The 19,939-nt window shown below is 18.0% G+C and overlaps 2 protein-coding genes across 2 annotated transcripts; both read right to left on the minus strand.

The window, feature by feature from the left end:
• Nucleotides 1-169: 169 nt before the first annotated feature.
• Nucleotides 170-4,209, minus strand: PGSY75_1348300 (putative elongation factor Tu; the record flags this gene model as incomplete). The annotated part of the gene is made up of 2 exons (XM_018787517.1): nt 170-701; nt 824-4,209. Coding segments are annotated over 2 exons (3,918 nt in total), but the record flags the coding sequence as incomplete, so codon positions are not given.
• Nucleotides 4,210-5,993: 1,784 nt separating this feature from the next.
• PGSY75_1348400 (putative membrane protein) lies at nt 5,994-17,559 on the minus strand (the record flags this gene model as incomplete). The annotated part of the gene is made up of 3 exons (XM_018787518.1): nt 5,994-6,080; nt 6,168-6,384; nt 6,491-17,559. 3 exons carry the CDS (start codon nt 17,557-17,559, stop codon nt 5,994-5,996), a joined length of 11,373 nt encoding a protein of 3,790 aa, XP_018640260.1.
• Nucleotides 17,560-19,939: the final 2,380 nt, after the last annotated feature.

Raw genomic sequence — 19,939 nt, forward strand, 5'->3', positions numbered from 1 at the left:
ATTTTATTTTTTTTTTTATATTTATTTTTTTTTTATTTATTTTTTTTTTATTTTTTTTATTATTTTTTTTTTTTTTTTTTTTTTTTTTTTTATATTTTTTTTTTTTTTTTTTTTTTTTTTTTTTTTTTTTTTTTTTTTTTTTTTTTTTTTTTTTTTTTTTTTTTTTTACCTTTGCTCTCCTAATATAGTTAACAATGTCCGTTGCTGTATTTTCCATTAATTTCACATCAAAATCCTCATCATATATAAATGTTGATGTATCATTTAATAAAAATATATCTTCATTTAATTTATTCCAATGACTAAATTGAATATCATAAATAACATTTCCAGAACACTTTGATCTTAATTCTTCTGCTAATTTGAAAGAATTGAATAAAGGCAAATAGGCATCAATACAATATAAGAAATAACCATCTTTTATTTCTTCTGATAAAATAGAACATCTTCTTTTTAATAATACATTATAGACTTTTCCTAATACAGTACTTTCACAAGTCAAATTTAATCTTAACATAGGTTCATATATTCTTAATTTATTTTGTTGCATAGAATTTAAACATGCCTCTTTCATTAATGCAATGATATTACCTGCATTAATTTTATCTTCTGTATTTTCTTCATTGCTATTTATATCTTCAAACATTTCATCCTTTGATTCTTCATCAATAATTAGTCCCTCAATAATAAAAAGTGTTCCCCTAAAAAAAAAAATAAATATAAATATATATATATATATACAACCATATAATATATAATATATATATTATATATATACAAACATATAATATATAATATATATATATATATATATTTCTTTTACCTTATGGGCTCTTGTGCTATGGGACCATATTTGGAAGCCAATTTAAAACCAAGACATATATTATTCAAATATATATTTATATCACTATTATTATCAGATAAATAGGTATCAATAAATGACCTATCATTTATAACCTTTCTATATTTTTCATTAGTTAAAATATTATCTTGTAAATATTGGTTATTATTTTTTTTATTATAATATTTTTTTAAATATAACAAAGTAATACTTCCATTTAGTACAGATATATCCCATAATTGCAAGTGATAATTTTTATTTTTTTTTAATATATTTAATTTTTCTGTATTCTCATTATTTTCATTAATACTTGTCATATTATCTTTATTTTCCTCTTGAATATCTTCCTTTATAAGTTCATCTGTGATATTGTCAGAATATATTTTCTCTGAAAAACATATTTCATTTACACATTTTTCTAGATTAATTAAACATTGTTTATACATAAAATTTTCATTTGTTGATGATAAATCATTTTTATTATAATTTAAAAATTGTGGAGATATAGATCTGTTTTCTAATATAGTTTGAATATTGGAATAATTTTTGTCAAAGAAATTTAATAAAGTTTCTGGCATATTTAATACACTTACGAAAAGATAAAAAGCATCATTATTTAATTTATGACATATTGTATTATTATTATAATTAAATAAAATATTTAAAAAATGATTATCTTTATTTATATGAACATTTTTAAATAAATCATCTGAAATGACATCATTATTTTTATCAGTATTATCATCAATATTATTATTCATAAGATTATTTATATTTTGATTTTTTAAAGTATCTTTATATAACATATTATTATTTATATCATTTTCTTGATTTTTTTGTGAACAGTCTGAAAGGAGTCCTTGAGATGATTGTACTTTTAAATAGTAATTATATAAATTTTTTAAATTATCAGGTATTTTATTTTTTTTTCTTTTAAGTTTTATAAAATTTTCATGGATTCCTTCTCTTATTGAAATGTTTGCATCTGATGTTTTAATTTCTATATTACTATATATATTAACAAAATCGGATAAACATTTTTGCATATGTATTTCACCACAGAATTTTAGGATATATTCTCCCTTTTCATTAAAATCTATATCTATAGATGTATCACATGTATATAATAAAATCAAACCATATAAAAATTTATTCATATCTTGAATATTTGTTGGTTCAATTATCGTATGTAATATAGTAGAACATGTATCTGTAAATGGTAATATAAATGAATCTGCATTTTTATAATTTGACAAGGTAATATTTTTATTTAAAAATATACCATCATTATTCATTAAAAATATATTATGTTCTTTTTTATTATTACGTTTATTTTTTATTAAATTCATTAACGTATTTGATAAATATTGTAAATCTGATGCATTATTATATTCCATATTTATATTATTTCTATTTATTGAATATTCCATATTTTTATTACATAACAAATTTTTATTATTATAATTTATATCTAAACCATTTGGAATAAAATCACTTTCTTCTCTTTTATCATTTATATTATTTATATCACATCTTATATCATCATTTTCTAAATAATTATCTCCTACATTATTCTTTACATCATCGTGCAGTATAGAAAGATATAAAGCCACAATATTACCTGCATATGCATATCGAATTGGTATTAAATCTCCACCCATACATATAAAAAGTTTTTTTATTATAGTTCTAATAGATTTACCACATATATATAATATCATATTTTCATATAACACTCCTGAATATATTCTACAAATGGATAGAAAAGTATTTTTATCATAGAATCCTTTAAATCCAACTAAAGTATTATTTTGTAAATTTGCACATATATATTTGGATATATAAATAATCGTAAAATTCTCAGTAGAACATTTTATAATATGTTTATATATTTCATCATTATATAATGATGGATATATTTTAAAAAGTCTATTTTCATCAATATTTTTTGGAGATGGAAATATTTCAATACATGCATTAAATATAGATCTAGATAAATTTAAAAAACGTGACATAATATAAGTTAATATATATGTATTATTTTCTAAATTATTTTGTTGATTCTTATTTATAAATGAATCACATATATTTAATTCTTTACACAATTTTTTAATTTGTTCATCATCTCTATTTATAATGGTCATATCATATATTTTCCATAACAAATCTAATACAACTAAGGAAAATAAATTTTTTTTTTTTTTCTTTATTTTATTATAATCATTATCATTAGTACAATTATAATAATTATTATTATTATTATTTATATTTATATTATTATTGTTATTCTTTGTATATGTTTCATTAGGTATTTTTAATATTTTTTTTTCTTTCACATTAAAATAATATTGATTCCACATATATTTTTTGATTTTATAAGAATTAGAAGTGTCGATATTCATTTTTTTACAAAACGAATAACAAAAAATATTCATATCTATACACCAACAATGTATACTACTACATAATAAAACATTTCCTTTTAAAGGGGAATAAGAATATTTTTCTAATTCATTTTTTGTTTCAACATTTTCATTATCCATATTGTCTTCAATATATAATTGAAAAATATAAGCATTTACTTGTTCAATAATATTATTTATATGTTCATAAGCATTTATACTATCCATATTTTGATTAGTAATTAATTTATCAATTTTATTTATAACTAAAATAGTTTTAATCATTTCTTTCCAACTTTGTCTTAATACAATCTTTGTTTGACTACATAATCCTTCAATACAATCTACTAATATTAAAGCACCATCACATATACGGATACATGTAGATACTTCAGATGAAAAATCTACATGTCCAGGTGTGTCAATTATATTTATTGAAAAAGTATCTATATTATTTTCCTCCCCTTTTGTTATATTTTTTCCGCTTTCAATATTATTACAATTTTTTGTGTTATCAAAATTTTTTGTGTTATCACAATTTTTTGTGTTATCAAAATTTTTTGTGTTATCACAATTTTTTGTGTTATCACAAATTTTTGTGTTATCACAATTTTTTGTGTTATCCATATTTCCTTCAACATTTTGCTCATTAATCATACCATTATTATTATTGTTTAATTTATTATTCTTTTCATTCTTATCCTTATTTTCAATAAACATATCCTTTACATAATATTTATTATAAATATGCTTTAAAAGAATACTTGAACTTTTCATTGTTATTTGACGTTTCTGTTCATCTTCCCTACTATCCAAGTATTTTATTTTTCCAATATTTTTCTCACTTATTATTTTATTTGAACTGATTAAATTATCAACTAATGTTGTTTTGCCATGATCTACATGGGCCAAAATACATATATTACGGATCTTGTCATTGTCACTTAGGTGTTTTATAAAATCCATAATATGTATATTTCAAAAAAGAAAAAAAAAAATATATATATATATATATATATATATTAAATAAATCTAAATTATGCATTTCAACGTGGAAATACTTATATAAACATATGCATATCAACAAATAATTAAATGATTATATAAAATTACAAAAAATATATTAATATATATACAATTAATAAATGAATTAACTAATGAATGAATTAATTAATGAACGTATGGTTCAACATAAAATCACATCATATAATTAAATAGTATGATGAAAAAGTAACATAAACAAAAAAAAAAAAAAAAAAAAAAAAAAAATTGTACATATATAATATATATATATATATATATATATATATATATATATTATAATATTCTATAAAGTGTGGTAGACTATTCTTTATATGTATATAATGTTCCATATAATTTCATTTTATTTTATATACATTCCAATATATAAATAACATTTATATATTTCATTAGTATATATCATGTTATACTTTCAATGTTCTTTTCATAGTTATACAAACATATTAGATACATTTAATATAAATCTTATTATTTAAATATTTATTCTTCAAAAAAAAAAGAATAAAATAAAATCATAAAAAATATAAAATATAAAATTTTCAGAACAGTTTATAATTTATTATATTCAAAATAAAAGAGTAATCAGATGTTAATATATAATTCACAAAATATGAAGATAAAAAAAAAAAAAAAAAATGTAAAGGAATTATTATATCACATATATAATATATATAATATATGTTTTTTTATGAGAGAATAAATTTACTCAAATACAAATGATAATAAAATAGAATATATATTAATATATATTTATGTATATATAATATTATAATGTATTTTATTAACAAAAATGGATTGAATATTATTATATATGTATATATATTATGTATGACGTGGATTATAATATATATAATAATATATATATATTATAATATGTATATAATATTTTTCTTTTTCTATATTATATATTTTTATATTATATATATATTATTATATATTTATATATATGTTACAAAATAGGACGTTTCAAAAATGGTACTTATGCATATTAATAAGAACAAAATGATAAAAAATAATAAAATTAATTTTTTCAAAATTTTGAATTTTCCTATGCATTGTATAAATCCAAGAAAAAAAAAAAAAATTTGAAATATATTTAAATTATATAAAAAAGGAATAAGTATTTTTTATGTTTTACAAACTATGTAAATTCTATATAAACTTAAAGAAAAAACAAAAAAAAATATATATATATATATATATTTATTTATTTATTAAACAACAGTTATTATACATAAACCAATACAAATAAGTTTCAATTTTCTTATTTTTATTTTTCTTCCTTTATGAAAATGTTACAAGAGAAAAAAAAATTCCATCATATAGCATACGTTATATATATATATATATATATATATTTACACAACAAAATCAAAGAAAAGAAATATATATATTTATATTAGGAAATTAAATATAATTATTTATATGTATTAAAATAAAATATTCATAAAAATACTCGAAAATGTTTTAATATAATTCCATGTGGAAGCTATACTTACAAAAAATAATTTTATTTAGGCCTTATTAAAAAAATAAAATCACATATGACAATTATAGGAACAAAAAATTGCATATCAAAAAAAAATTATATAAATAAAGTTACAAATTAATTAAATAATAAACACATATATATATATATTTTTTAGACATAACAAAATAAATGTTTAAGGGCAAATTTTTCTATATAAATATTTATTTTTAATTTATCTTTAATTATTTCTTTTTAATGTCAAACGTCTTTGTTTAGCTGTCTCCTTTTGTTTTTTCTTTTGTACAAATTTTTTGTTTTTTCCATCCTAAAAAAAGAAAAAAAAATATATATATATATATATATTATTAAAAATATGGAAAAAAAAAAAAAAAAAATTTATTTTTTATGTTACATTTATCAATTTATTTATATAATCGTTATTTAAGTTATGGATATTCAAATGACATTTAGAATATTTTTCAACAATTGTATTATTATCTTCAATAAATATTTCAATACACTCATATATATATTCCAAATAATTAAAAATATTGTTTTTTGGTTCTTCTCTTTTTTCATCCTCTATTTTATTTTCTTTAATATTATCTTCTTCGATTAATTCATTTAATCTGTTCGAAAGGTGAAAAAGAAAAAATAAACAAATGAATAAATAAATAAATAAATAAATATATATATATATATATACATATTGTATATTTTTAATTTTCTTCTTACTTTGATGTGTCTATATCATAGTGTTTTATTAAATTGTTCGTCAAATTATTTAAAATTGCCATAACAAAGCACTTAACCTTGTTTAAATTTAAATTAATAGACAGATAATCTTCATTTTCCATGTTTATATCATTTACACTCGTATATTGTTTCATATGATCATTAAATGTATAGAAGGATTCTTCATTTGTTTTTGAAATATCATCTGCATACATATCCATATGTAGTGTTGATGATATAATACAATAAAGTTTATTAATGTCATGAATCAATATGGCTATTTCATTATATGTAGAAAAGTTTAAATATGATATTAAATTTATTAAAATTTGTAAATATAGGAATAGGAAATAATTAATATATATATATTCATCCATTTTCATATAATAATCGTTTAATAAATAATTATATTTATTTCTTATTTTTTCCATAATGTTCTTGCAGTTCTTAATTTCATAATTATCATTATCATATATATTTTCTGTCACACTTGAATCATCTTTTGATGATGATGTTTTTTCCTTATAATATAAATCTTTATGTTTAGATCTTTCACTGTTCTTTTTCTTTTTATTATTTTCTTTATTTTTCTTCTTTTTAAATTTGTCATCATTATTATACAAACCATTTGAAGAATATGATGAAGAGCATGAAGATAAAGAAGATGTAGTAATTTCTTTAAATTTTTTTGATTTACCGTTCTTTTTAATAGTTTTATTATTTGGTAATATTATATACCTATTAATAATATATGAATAAATTTGATTTATAGGATAAATATGAATCATAATATTTTTTGACAAATCTTGATTATTATAAATATTTTTTTTATTATAATAGACATCACCATCATTATTATTATTATTATTATTATTATTATTATCATGTATATTACTGTGATTATTACTATTATTATATTTTCCATTTGTTTCTCTTATAAACTTTATTATTTTATCGTATAAAATAAAGTGACAAGTATTTTCAATCTCTTTCAATATAATTTTAAGATATTTTATTTTTAATTTTTTGGATGTTAAGTTTTCATAAATATCAAGCAATGTTTTGAAGAAACTTGATTCTATTTTATTAAATAAGAATAAATTATTTATATTATTTGATTCCCTATTATTATACATATAATTATTTTCAATTATATAAAACAACAGATATTGTAAACATTCAGCTAAGTTATTTAAAAAGTTATAATTTTCTTTTTCTATGATACAGTTTATTACCTTTTCACTACGTGATTTTAATTTTATATCAGGAGAAAAGCATAAACAAAAAATACTTGGTGATATTTTACTACTCTGAATAAAACCTTCTTTATATAAATGACTTAATATTTGTATACCTAAGCATTTAATAAAATTTAATTCATCTTGTGTGCAGTCCATATACATATATTTATTTACCATTAATAAATCAATAATTTTTTGAGAAAATAGTGAGGCTACCAGCAAAACGTGTATAATATCCTTATTCTGATTTTTGTCCACATTTCTTTTATTAGTAATATTATGATCATCTACCAATTGATTATTTAAATGGTGTGTACCATTTACATCATTTTTATTACTTTCATAATTTTTAATATTTTCCTGACCATAATTTTTTTGACATTTTACATGATTTTTTTTTAGCTTTTTTTCATTAATGCTATAATTTTTTGGATCTATTTTTTCATTTTTCTGATTCTTTTTATTTGTACCTTTTACAAGTTCTTCTTCCAGTTTTATATCTGCAACTGATGTCTCGTTTTCTTCGTATAATTCTTCTGTATTCATTTTTTCTTCCTGACCCAATTTTTTTTTTTTTTTTATTTTTTTGGTATTGTTTTTTCCAGAATGGCTAGCTATTTCATTATCATTACTCTCGCATAAATTAGGACTTTGAGAAGAGGAACTTTGTGGGTTAATACAAGAAATTGCAAAGGAGGAATATTCCCTATCATCACAAGTAGTTAGTTCATCACTTGAAAAACATTTATTTTTATTTTTTTTCATTATATTGTTTTTATTGTGCTGTTTTTCTTCGTTTGTCACCATTTGTGTCATTTTTTTAAATGTAATATGATTGTTTTCATTGTTTTTAGTGTTACCACTTTGAGCAATGTTAATGTTATTTTTGTTTCGTAGAAATTGTTCATATGTCTTAATTAATTGAAGAAGAGAGTAAAGAAAACTTTTTTGTAATGCAGAATTAGAAAATGCATCAATACAATAGAAGAAAACATTTCTTAATTTTAGATCATTAATAAAATGGGAGTTATGATAATTTGATAATATTTTACATAAGCAATGTAAGAAAAAACATTTACATTTAATATCATTGGTTATATAAAATAGATCAATTAATATATTAACTAATATTAAGGATACGTTATAAAATTTGTAATTAAAAATATCATTACATTTCTCTATTTTATTTATGTTTATTTTTTTTTGTATAATTTCAGAAATAATTTCATTTTTTAATTTTAAAATATTCCATCTTTTTATATAATCATTTTGTTTATTATAAATAAATTCAAAATATAAAATAGCATTTATATAGACTTTGACATTTTTTACAATATCTGATAATTTAATATATTTCATATTATTATTAGAACAAAGAATATTAAATTTGTCTGATAGTAAGGGCTCTCTATTATAATTATTATAATTATTATAATTACTATTAATATTATTATTACTATTAATATTATTATTACTATTTATATTATTATTACTATTAATATTATTATTACTATATATATTTACATTTATATTATTCTTATCATTGTTGTGATTTTTTGTTTGCTTTTCTTGATGTTCATTTTGTATTTGTATATGTACTGATTCATCTATTTCATTCACATTATACACATCATTAATAATTATTTTATTCATATTTATGAATTCGCACATTATAGATATGAGCCATGCATATTTATTAATGTTTATTATATCATTGTGTGTAATCGAAAATATATCAAAAATATGTTTCTTATATAGATCTAAATGAGAAATAAATTCTTCATATGTAATATCTATAATATTATAAATAAAAAAATGTTCAGGATTTGATAAATTATTTGGATTTTTATCATTATATTTATTGGATTCATCTTTATTTTGATTAGATTCATGATTTTTATATTCCAGAGTATTATTTAACTCTTTTCCTTTTTTTTCATCATTTACATTTCTATCATGTCTTAAATTATTTGGATTCACATTCTGTAAATGGTTGTTATATAAACGTATCAAATTATTTTTGATTTCTTCCTTTTGCTCTTGGTTCATTAAATAGAACTCTCTTACAAAATTATTGAGCTGAAGCACTGTATTATTAATAAGAAAACATAATTTGTATTTATACAGTTTGATAAAACATTCTTCTATATATGTTTTAAAATAAACAAAATTAGAAAATATGTATGTATGCAATGTACATAATAATTGTATATATGATCTTGATATAAATATATTATGATGATATAATAAAGAATTATTAAATGTAACTTTCTTAAATTGTAATTTTAATTGCAAATCTAATTTACAATATGGAAATATAGAAGATAATAATTCACATACATCTTTTGATACATCATTATTATATATATATGGATAAAAAAAATTAACATATTTTATGAATAATTCAGGAATAATTTCTATAATAATATTTAGAATATTCATAATTTTCCTCGTTTCATTTTCTAGTAAACTATTTCTTCGAGTTTTTATAAAAAGACAAATTAAATTATAAATCCATACTTCTAAAATATATGTTATATTTTTTTTATTTAAAATATCTAAATGTTTATAGGAATTATTAATATATATATTATAAACATTATTTTTAATATTTACCATATTGCTATTATATGCTATATAATTATTATTTTGTTGATCTCCTCTATTAGAAATATTTTGATTTTCTTTATCCTTATGAAATTTTTTTTTTATATTATTATTTTTACGTTGTTTTTTCTTCTTATTCTTTTTGTTATCATTTTGTTTTACATTTATATTTTTATTTATATATTCATTTTCTTGGTCGTCTTCTTCATTTTCTGTTTCTATTTCTGTATTTATTTCATTATCGACATTATAATCATATATACTATTATTATAATAATTTGTATCACTACATTTTGAATACTTGTAATTATCTGTTTGTTTTCCTTTTCTTAATATTTTATTATTATTATAATTATCAGTTTCATTTAATGTTTTATTCTCAAAAATTTTGTCAGTTAAATCGAATAATTCCTGATATTTCTTTATATTTTTATCAAGGTAGGAAAGCATTTTGTTTACAATATTTATATTGTGTTTATTTTTCATAACATACAATAGATGAATAAATAAGATATAAATATCTTTTTCAACTTTTATATATTTATTATGACTATGTTGATCTGTTAGCTCTTCTTCATCTACTTCATCATCTACTTCATCATCTTCTTTGTCTTTTTTGTCCTTTTCATGTTGTTGTAATGATTGACTTTCATCAGAATGTATATCTTTTAAAAATGATTCATAATAAATATCATCTTCTGTATTTCCTATTTTTTTATTATAACAAGAATGTATTTGATTATTCTCATTGTTGAAACTACTATATTTATTTTTCATTTTGATTGTTTTAAAAATATTGATAAAAAAAATTTCAATAAAAATTTCCATAACACTATTTTTCATGTTATCATTATCATATGTAGATACATATCTTTCAATTAAATCATTAAGTATAGAAATATTTTCAACACTACAATTTTGTTTAATATTCTCTTCATTTATTTGCTGTATATTATGACATGATGTGTTTTGTTGATTTTTTAAATATTTTTCTTCATAATAATTATTATGAGCATGTTCACTATAATAATTAGTATTATTATTATTATTATTATTATTATGTGAATAATTAGAATCCTTATCTATGATGTGATTATCATAATTTTGGATATCCTTTTTGTAAATGGATTCATTATATCTTTTGATATATATATTAAAATATATAATATATTTTAATATTTTGACACTTATAATTCTTACACTTATTTTTATATCCTTTGAACATCTTTTGATTGATTCAACAATATTGTTTGTAATATATTCATTAAGATCTAAAATATTTTTATGATTCTGTTTTTGTTGATTAACTGAATAATAATTTTTATCATCAATTTGTTGATGATTATTATTTTTATTATTTTCTATTTCCTGTGTATTAATTAATTCTACTTCATTATTATTATTATTATTATTATTATTATTATTCTTTAGATTACAGATTTTTTTTTTATAATTTTTTTGTAATATTTCTTTTGGTGTATTAGATAATGTATCATTTTTTTGATGACATGGATATATATTTTTTTTTGATTGATCATATAATAATGTTGTAATTTCTTTTTGATATATAATTAAATTTTCTATATCTAGAAACTGCTTACAGAAATTATAAAAAATATATAAGGTATATTCTCTAACTTTTAAATAATTATCTGTCAAACATGATAGTAATATATGTTGTGTTTGTTTACTTTTTAGATATAAATAATTATCATTTATAATATTGCTAATTATAGATATACTATAATATCTTAAATTTTTATTGCTATTTTCATATAAGATATAAAATAATTGATTAAATGCTATAAAAAAGAAATCATAAAAGAAAAAATATAAATACATCTTCCAAGCATAATTTATATATATATCAAAATTATGTGTAGAACTAAAAGAATAACACATTTCTTCATTTTTCTTAACATTTTTAAATTCGTAAATTAGCATATCATTTATTGAATTTAAATTTTTTTTTTTTTTCTTTTGTTCATCAATATATTTGTCATCAAATTTTTTGTCATCATATTTTTTGTCATCATATTTTTTGTCATCATATTTTTTGTCATCATATTTTTTGTCATCATATTTTTTGTCATCATATTTTTTTTCGTCATTATTTTTATGACTTTGTATATGTTTGATTTTATTTTTACCCCTTTGTATCTGTTTCATTTTATTTTTATTTTTTGTTGAATTTGAAACTGTAGTATCATCCTTTTTTTTATTCTTTTCATATACAAAATTATTATATAATAACAATATATATGAATATACAAAATTATTATCCTTATCAATGTCATCATTAATTTTGTCTTTATTAATATGTATCAATATATAATAATAATATACTATAAAAATTTTCAAGCTATTAATAAATTTATCATAACAATAAAATCCTTTATTTTTTTCTTTTTTCTTTTTAAACAATAAATTTAAGAAACTATTATTTATTTCACTCTCTCTCATAATAAATATTTTTATCAAATTTTTTATTTTGCAAATATCACAATTATAATCAACTATATTTGATGTATATATTGTTTTATTTATATTATTAATATTATAATAATTATTATTGTATATATCTTTTTTTTCTTCTTTATATTTTTTATTTCCATTTTTATATTCGTTTAGATTACTTTTATTATTTTCTTCTTCTCTTTTATCAAATATGTCAACGTTTTGTAACTCTTTATTCTGTTCTTTATTTCTTAGAAATAAATTTTGTTCATTATATTCATTTAAGTCATAAGTATCTTTTTGGAATAAAATATTTTTACTATTTTTTTTTTCAATACAACTAATATGATAAAAAGATTGACATTGCACACATCTAAGAATTGTGTCTTCATATTTTGGCTCATTACAACATTTAGTTTGATTAAATGTTTTCTTATTTGGTGATATTTTTAATTCTATATTGTTTTTATCATTATTAGTTTTATCTTCCGAATTTATGTTTGTAACCTTTTTTATTTTTTTTTTTATATTTATATTTTTTTTGATATTTATATTTTTTTTTTTTTTTTTTCCCTTTATATTATTATCATTATTATTAATAATAATATCTTCCGTTTGATTATTAAGATCATGTTGAAATATTTTATGTTTTTCATATAAAGTATGATTATTTAAATTATAAAATAGAGGTTGTATATATTTATTTGTTTTCATAGTATAATTGAAATAATATAACATATGATAAGAGAAATTATTAATATAATTATATATATTAAAAATATATTTAAAAATATATCTTAATAAATATAGACAAGTTTCTTTTATATTATTATCATATTTTTTATTAATTATATCAAAAAATATATGAATAATATTTTTTATAAATTGTGAACTTATATTGAATCTTGGATTATCACAACATTTTATAAGATCTAAAATAAAATGTTGTAAAATTATTCTACCATTTTTATTATCTTCAAACAAATAATTTTCAATCATTTCTATTAAGATATAATTTATTATATTATTTAATCTTTTAAAATTTTTTCTCATCATAAAATTATGGAAACAAGACATAAAATGTGAATCTTCATTTTTTTGCATATTTCCATTTATATCATATTTTATATTATATTTTTCTTTTTTATAATTATTAGTTTTATTGATAAAAATGCATTTTTTCTTTTTACCTTTATTTTTAATACTCTTACTATCAATAATGTTCTTATTTTTTGTCCGTGTATTATATATTTTTTTTTTCTTTATATTATTATTTAAATTATGATAATCATAATGATTTATCATCTTTTTTTTACTTCTTAATGAATATATTTTTTTTTCTTCCTTAGGATCTTTGTAATAAAATTGACTTTTTTTTTTTTTTTTTTTTGAATATATATTAATATCTTTTTCATTTTTACAATTATTATTAACAATATTATTTTTATTATCGTTTTCGCTGCTGAATAATGATAGACAAAAGGAATCCTCAGATAAATTTGAATCGCTTGTATTATTAATGGATTCCTTATTTGGATTTTTTCTATATGATTTTTCATCAACATAATCGCTATCATCATTATTGATATTATATAAACTATCGTTATCTTCATCATCATGATAATCATCACTATTGTCATCATAATGATAATCATCACTATTGTCATCATCATGGTAATCATCACTATTGTCATCATCATGATAATCATCATTATCATCATCATCATGATAATCATCATTATCATCATCATCATGATAATCATCATTATCGTCATCATCATGATAATAATCGTCACTATCATCATCATCATTTTTACCTTTCTTACTATCAAGACTCATCCTTTGTGCATCCCTCTGCTTGCTAAGACAAAATTTTTCTTTCATATCTCCCTCATAAAAAGAAAACGTCTCTGCAACCTTCAACAAAAAGAAATGAACCAAATGAACATATGTCGAATTATTCTGGAAATTCTTAAAATTCAATTTGTTGTATTTAAAATTAACATTATTTATATTCATGAGTAAATTGTCTATAATATATTTTTTCATTTTTTTATTATTATTTTTAAATACACGTAATAACAAATTAATCGAATGTTTTATAATATCTTGAACATTATGATGTATTTGAAAGGTCAACATACAGACATCAATTAAATTTATTAATACTGTGTCATATTTTTCTATATATATATATATATTATATAAATAAAATAAACATTTCTCATATATATTATATATTTCTATTAAATATATTTCATTTATATTATAAAATTCAATAACTCCATTTTTAACTTGATTCAAATATAATTTTATTATAACATTTTTCATATGGATTTTTAAATTTAATAATATATTATCATTTATATCATCTATATTCATATGTTTATTTTTAAAAACATCAAAATGTAACATCAGTAAGTATAATAAAATATTATATTGCCCAAATATTAATTCATTCATCATAATATTGTTTATATTTTGTTCTTGTACTTTTTCTTTATCTCTTTTTTTTTTTTTATGTAATAAAAGATTTGAAGAATATTCCTTATCAATTATTTTTTCTATGGAATTATAATCCACTTGGTCATTAAAATTTATATTATTCATATTTAAATAATCCATATTAATATCATTCATATATATATTATCTTTATTATTTATATCGTTCATACTTATATCTTCTTCTGATGTATATTCTTCCGCAACTTTATTTTTTCTATAACTTATTTCTATGTTCAAAATGTTCTTACAGTTTGATAATAATTTATTATATATTAATTCTATCTTATTATCATTAAAAAATAATTTATGCCTTTCCATATTTTTTATATTCCCCTTTCTTATGTATTCTTCTATATAATTAATTATTCTCTTCATTTTCTTCTTATTATTAATTATATCTCCCTCAGTCAAATCTAAAAAGGTATCCAAGTGTTCCTCTAGCTGTTTGTCTTCCTTATTTGGTTGATCAATATATGTATTATTATTGTTATTTGAATATTCTAAAAAATTATTATCCTTTATTTGGATAGGAATAGTGTTATCAATTCTGAAAATATTTGAGGTTGAGCTTTTTATTTTGTTGAAATGGCATGTGCTTTTTAAATTGACTGGTATTAAATGTTCATTAAGGTTTTGTGGATATATTTGATCATTTGTGGGGGCATTTATAGGTACTTCTACTGGTTTTTCTACTGATTCTTTTATTGGTTCTTCTACTGGTTCTTCTACTGGTTCTTCTATTGGTTCTTCTATTGGTTCTTTTATTGGTTCTTCTATTGGTTCTTCTATTGGTTCTTCTATTTGTTCTTTTATTGGTTCTTTTATTGGTTCTTCTATTGGTTCTTCTATTGGTTCTTCTATTGGTTCTTCTACTGGTTCTTCTATTGATTCTTCTACTGGTTCTTCTATTTGTTCTTTTATTGGTTCTTTTATTGATTCTTCTATTGGTTCTTCTATTTGTTCTTTTATTTGTTCTTTTATTGGTTCTTCTATTGGTTCTTCTATTGGTTCTTTTATTGGTTCTTCTATTGGTTCTTCTATTTGTTCTTCTATTTGTTCTTCTATTGGTTCTTCTATTTGTTCTTCTATTTGTTCTTCTATTTGTTCTTCTATTGGTTCTTCTATTAGTTTTTCTCTCGAATCATCTGTAGTTTCCTTCATTTGATCACTTGTTGGACCATTAATTCCCTCATCTATGGCACGATTTATATTATAATTCATATTATCATTATATTTATATTCATTTAATGTTTGTTCATTTATTTGTTGTATATTATGCATTCCTTTATTCTTTGTAGAATCATTATTGAATATTTTTTCCCCTTGGATGAGTAAACAGTTATTCTTCATATTATCATTATAATGAAGATTATCATAAAATTTATGATTATTTTCTTTGTTAATGGAACTTTTTATATTTTGTATTACTTCATTATTATTATCATTATTATTATCATTATTATTATTATATGAAAGAGCCTCATTAATTTTTACATTATTATTTGATTTTTTAAACCTGCTTTTATAAGCTAATTGTAATAAATTCATCTGTTTTATTAAATTATTATCTACATGTGTATCATATATAGTCTCATTCTTATTTTCTGTTTGATTATAATTTTGAAACTGATGATAATTATTATGTAAAAGATTTTGGTATTCCCCCTTTTGATTTTGTACAAATGTATTATAAGGAATATTATTATAATAATTATAATTGCCCATATGATTATTCATATTATTATTTATAGGATATTTATTAATTAATTGGTTACTATATTTATTAGTATAAATATTTTGTTCGTTCATATAATTATTACTTTGGTTTATATAATTATTACTTTGGTTTATATAATTATTACTTTGGTTTATATAATTATTACTTTGGTTTATATAATTATTACTTTGGTTTATATAATTATTACTTTGGTTTATATAATTATTTCCTTCGTTCATATTATCATGATCATTTATTATTGAATATGAAGAATCATTTATATAACTTTGTTGCAAAATATTATTGGATACTTTTTTTTTCTTTTTATAAAAATATTCATCATCATTTGTATATTTTCTTTTATTTTCCCAGTTTTGTGATTTCAATATTTTGATAGCTATTTCTTCTGGACTTTTACATTTTTTTAAATTATCAATATGAATATTATAAATGCTACCTACATGTGTTATATTTTCACAGTTTATATTTGAAAGGTCTTGAGGAGCATTATATATCTCAACATCTTTTTTAATATTACACATGTCATATTCTTCATCAACATTTACATGTACATATTTGCAGTTATTTAATCCAACTGTTGTAGGATAACAAAAAAAAAAAAAAAAAAATAAATAAGTTCAAATATGTAGAAATATGTAGAAATATGTAGAAATATGTTGAAATAAATTGAAACAAATAATATATAGCATCAATATGGATTTATGATCACTAATATATTTTTGGTTCAAAATATGAAAAGATATACAAATATAAATAAATAAATAAATATATATATATATATATATATATATATATATATATATATATATATATGTGTATATATTCATTTATTTGTTATCTTGTATAAGACAATATTCCTATTTGCAAAGATAAACATGTTGACTTAAAAAAAAGTTATCATATTTTTATAAGTACTAAAAACAGTTGAATATCATAAAACAATTACATCACATATATATATATATATATATTGAGAGAGAGTGATTTTATTAAAGTGTTAGAATATATATATTTCTTTTATTAAGGAAATAAAAAATTATATAATAAATAAATCACAGATACATAATCTTTATAATTATATAAACAGCTCATATAAATACATACATATTATACATATTTGTATGTTCTATTTTATATGAAAAAATAAACACTAAAACAAACAAATATGCACTTTTTTACAATTCATTAGAAGAGAATCAAAATAATATTCTATCTTTATATTTAGTGTACACATTAAACAAATTTCAATATTCCACAAAAAAAAAAAAAAAAAAAAAAAAAAAAAAAAAAAAAAAAATGTATACTAAATAAAAAATATATATATATATATAATATGTATATAGTAATGTATAATGAGATATTATATTTATTTTTTTCTTATAAAAGAAATATGTATATATATATATATATATATATATATATATAATATTAAGCCAACGTATAATAATATAAAAAAGAAAAAAAAAAAAAAAAATTAGGACAAAGGAGAAGGGTAAAATATAAAATAAGTATTTTAAAAATAATTCAAACAATTATAATAACAATATATAAAAAGAAATAATACCTAATAAGCATAAAAATATATATATATATATATTATATACATCCTATAAGAAAATCCTTATAAATTATATTAAGCATAAACAAATACAATATTAAAGAAAGCTAATTTATACATCGGAAAGGTTATTATGTAATTGTGAAAAAAAAGAAGAAATAATATATATATATATATATATATATATATATATGTATATTTATTTATTTATTCATTTATATATCAATTTTATTTTATTTTATTTTATTATTTTTAAATATAAAAAGATGCGTTTTAGCATATCATCAATATTAAAAATAGGTACAAGAACTTTTATAAAAACGTTATATTATAATATTTTATTTTTTTATATGGAAATTTCTTTTCTCTTTTTTAATCTTAATTAAGTACATATAAAATGTGTATAAGATAAATTAATATTAAAAAAAAAATGTATATATATATATATATATATAATAAAATGATATGCTCTCAAATATATATATATTATACATATATAAATATATTAAACATTTTAGTATTATCATTCTAATAAGTCGATATTTTCCTTATTTAATTCAAAAAATTTAAGTATATATCTACAGTATTATTACCTTGGATAATACTTCAGAGTTTTGTGCTTTTTTTTTTTTTTTTTTTAATTGTATATACACTAATATAAACAAAATAAAAATATCTTAACAAATGAAATAAAGAGAACTATAAAATATATATTATATGCATAATCTTATTGTTTGTTTCTTTAAAAATATATAAACATATTTTTATTTGAAGGACCATTATAGAAACATGTGTGACTTAAATGTTGTAGACATATTTTCTTTTTAATACCAAATAGATTTTTATATTATCTAATATTATATATATATATATGTATTTTTTTATTTATATATTTATTTATTATGAATAGGTTTATGGTTAATGTTATGGATGCCTCTATGTTATATCATAATCCATGTTATATATATTTTTAAAAATATATATACTTTTTTTTTCTTTTTAATTTTTTATTTCATTTTTAAGAATATATTATAACTTTGGTCTTTAATATACCCCTTTTTAATATTACTATTATATTATATTTTTTATTATTAATTCATATTAATATATTGTTGTATACTTTTTATATAGTTCTAATTTTTTTTTTTTTTTTTTATATATATGTATTCTAATTTAAATTCATTATAGTCTTCAATATATATTTATCTATAAAAATAATATTTATATATTATTGGCTTTTTTATTAGTTCATACTTTAAATAATTCATTATACATATGTAAATATATTTATATATATATATATATATATATATATATATATATATATATATATATTTATAATA

The sequence above is a fragment of the Plasmodium gaboni genome, chromosome 13, assembly GCF_001602025.1.
Source record: "Plasmodium gaboni strain SY75 chromosome 13, whole genome shotgun sequence".
In the NCBI taxonomy this organism is placed as follows: domain Eukaryota; phylum Apicomplexa; class Aconoidasida; order Haemosporida; family Plasmodiidae; genus Plasmodium; species Plasmodium gaboni.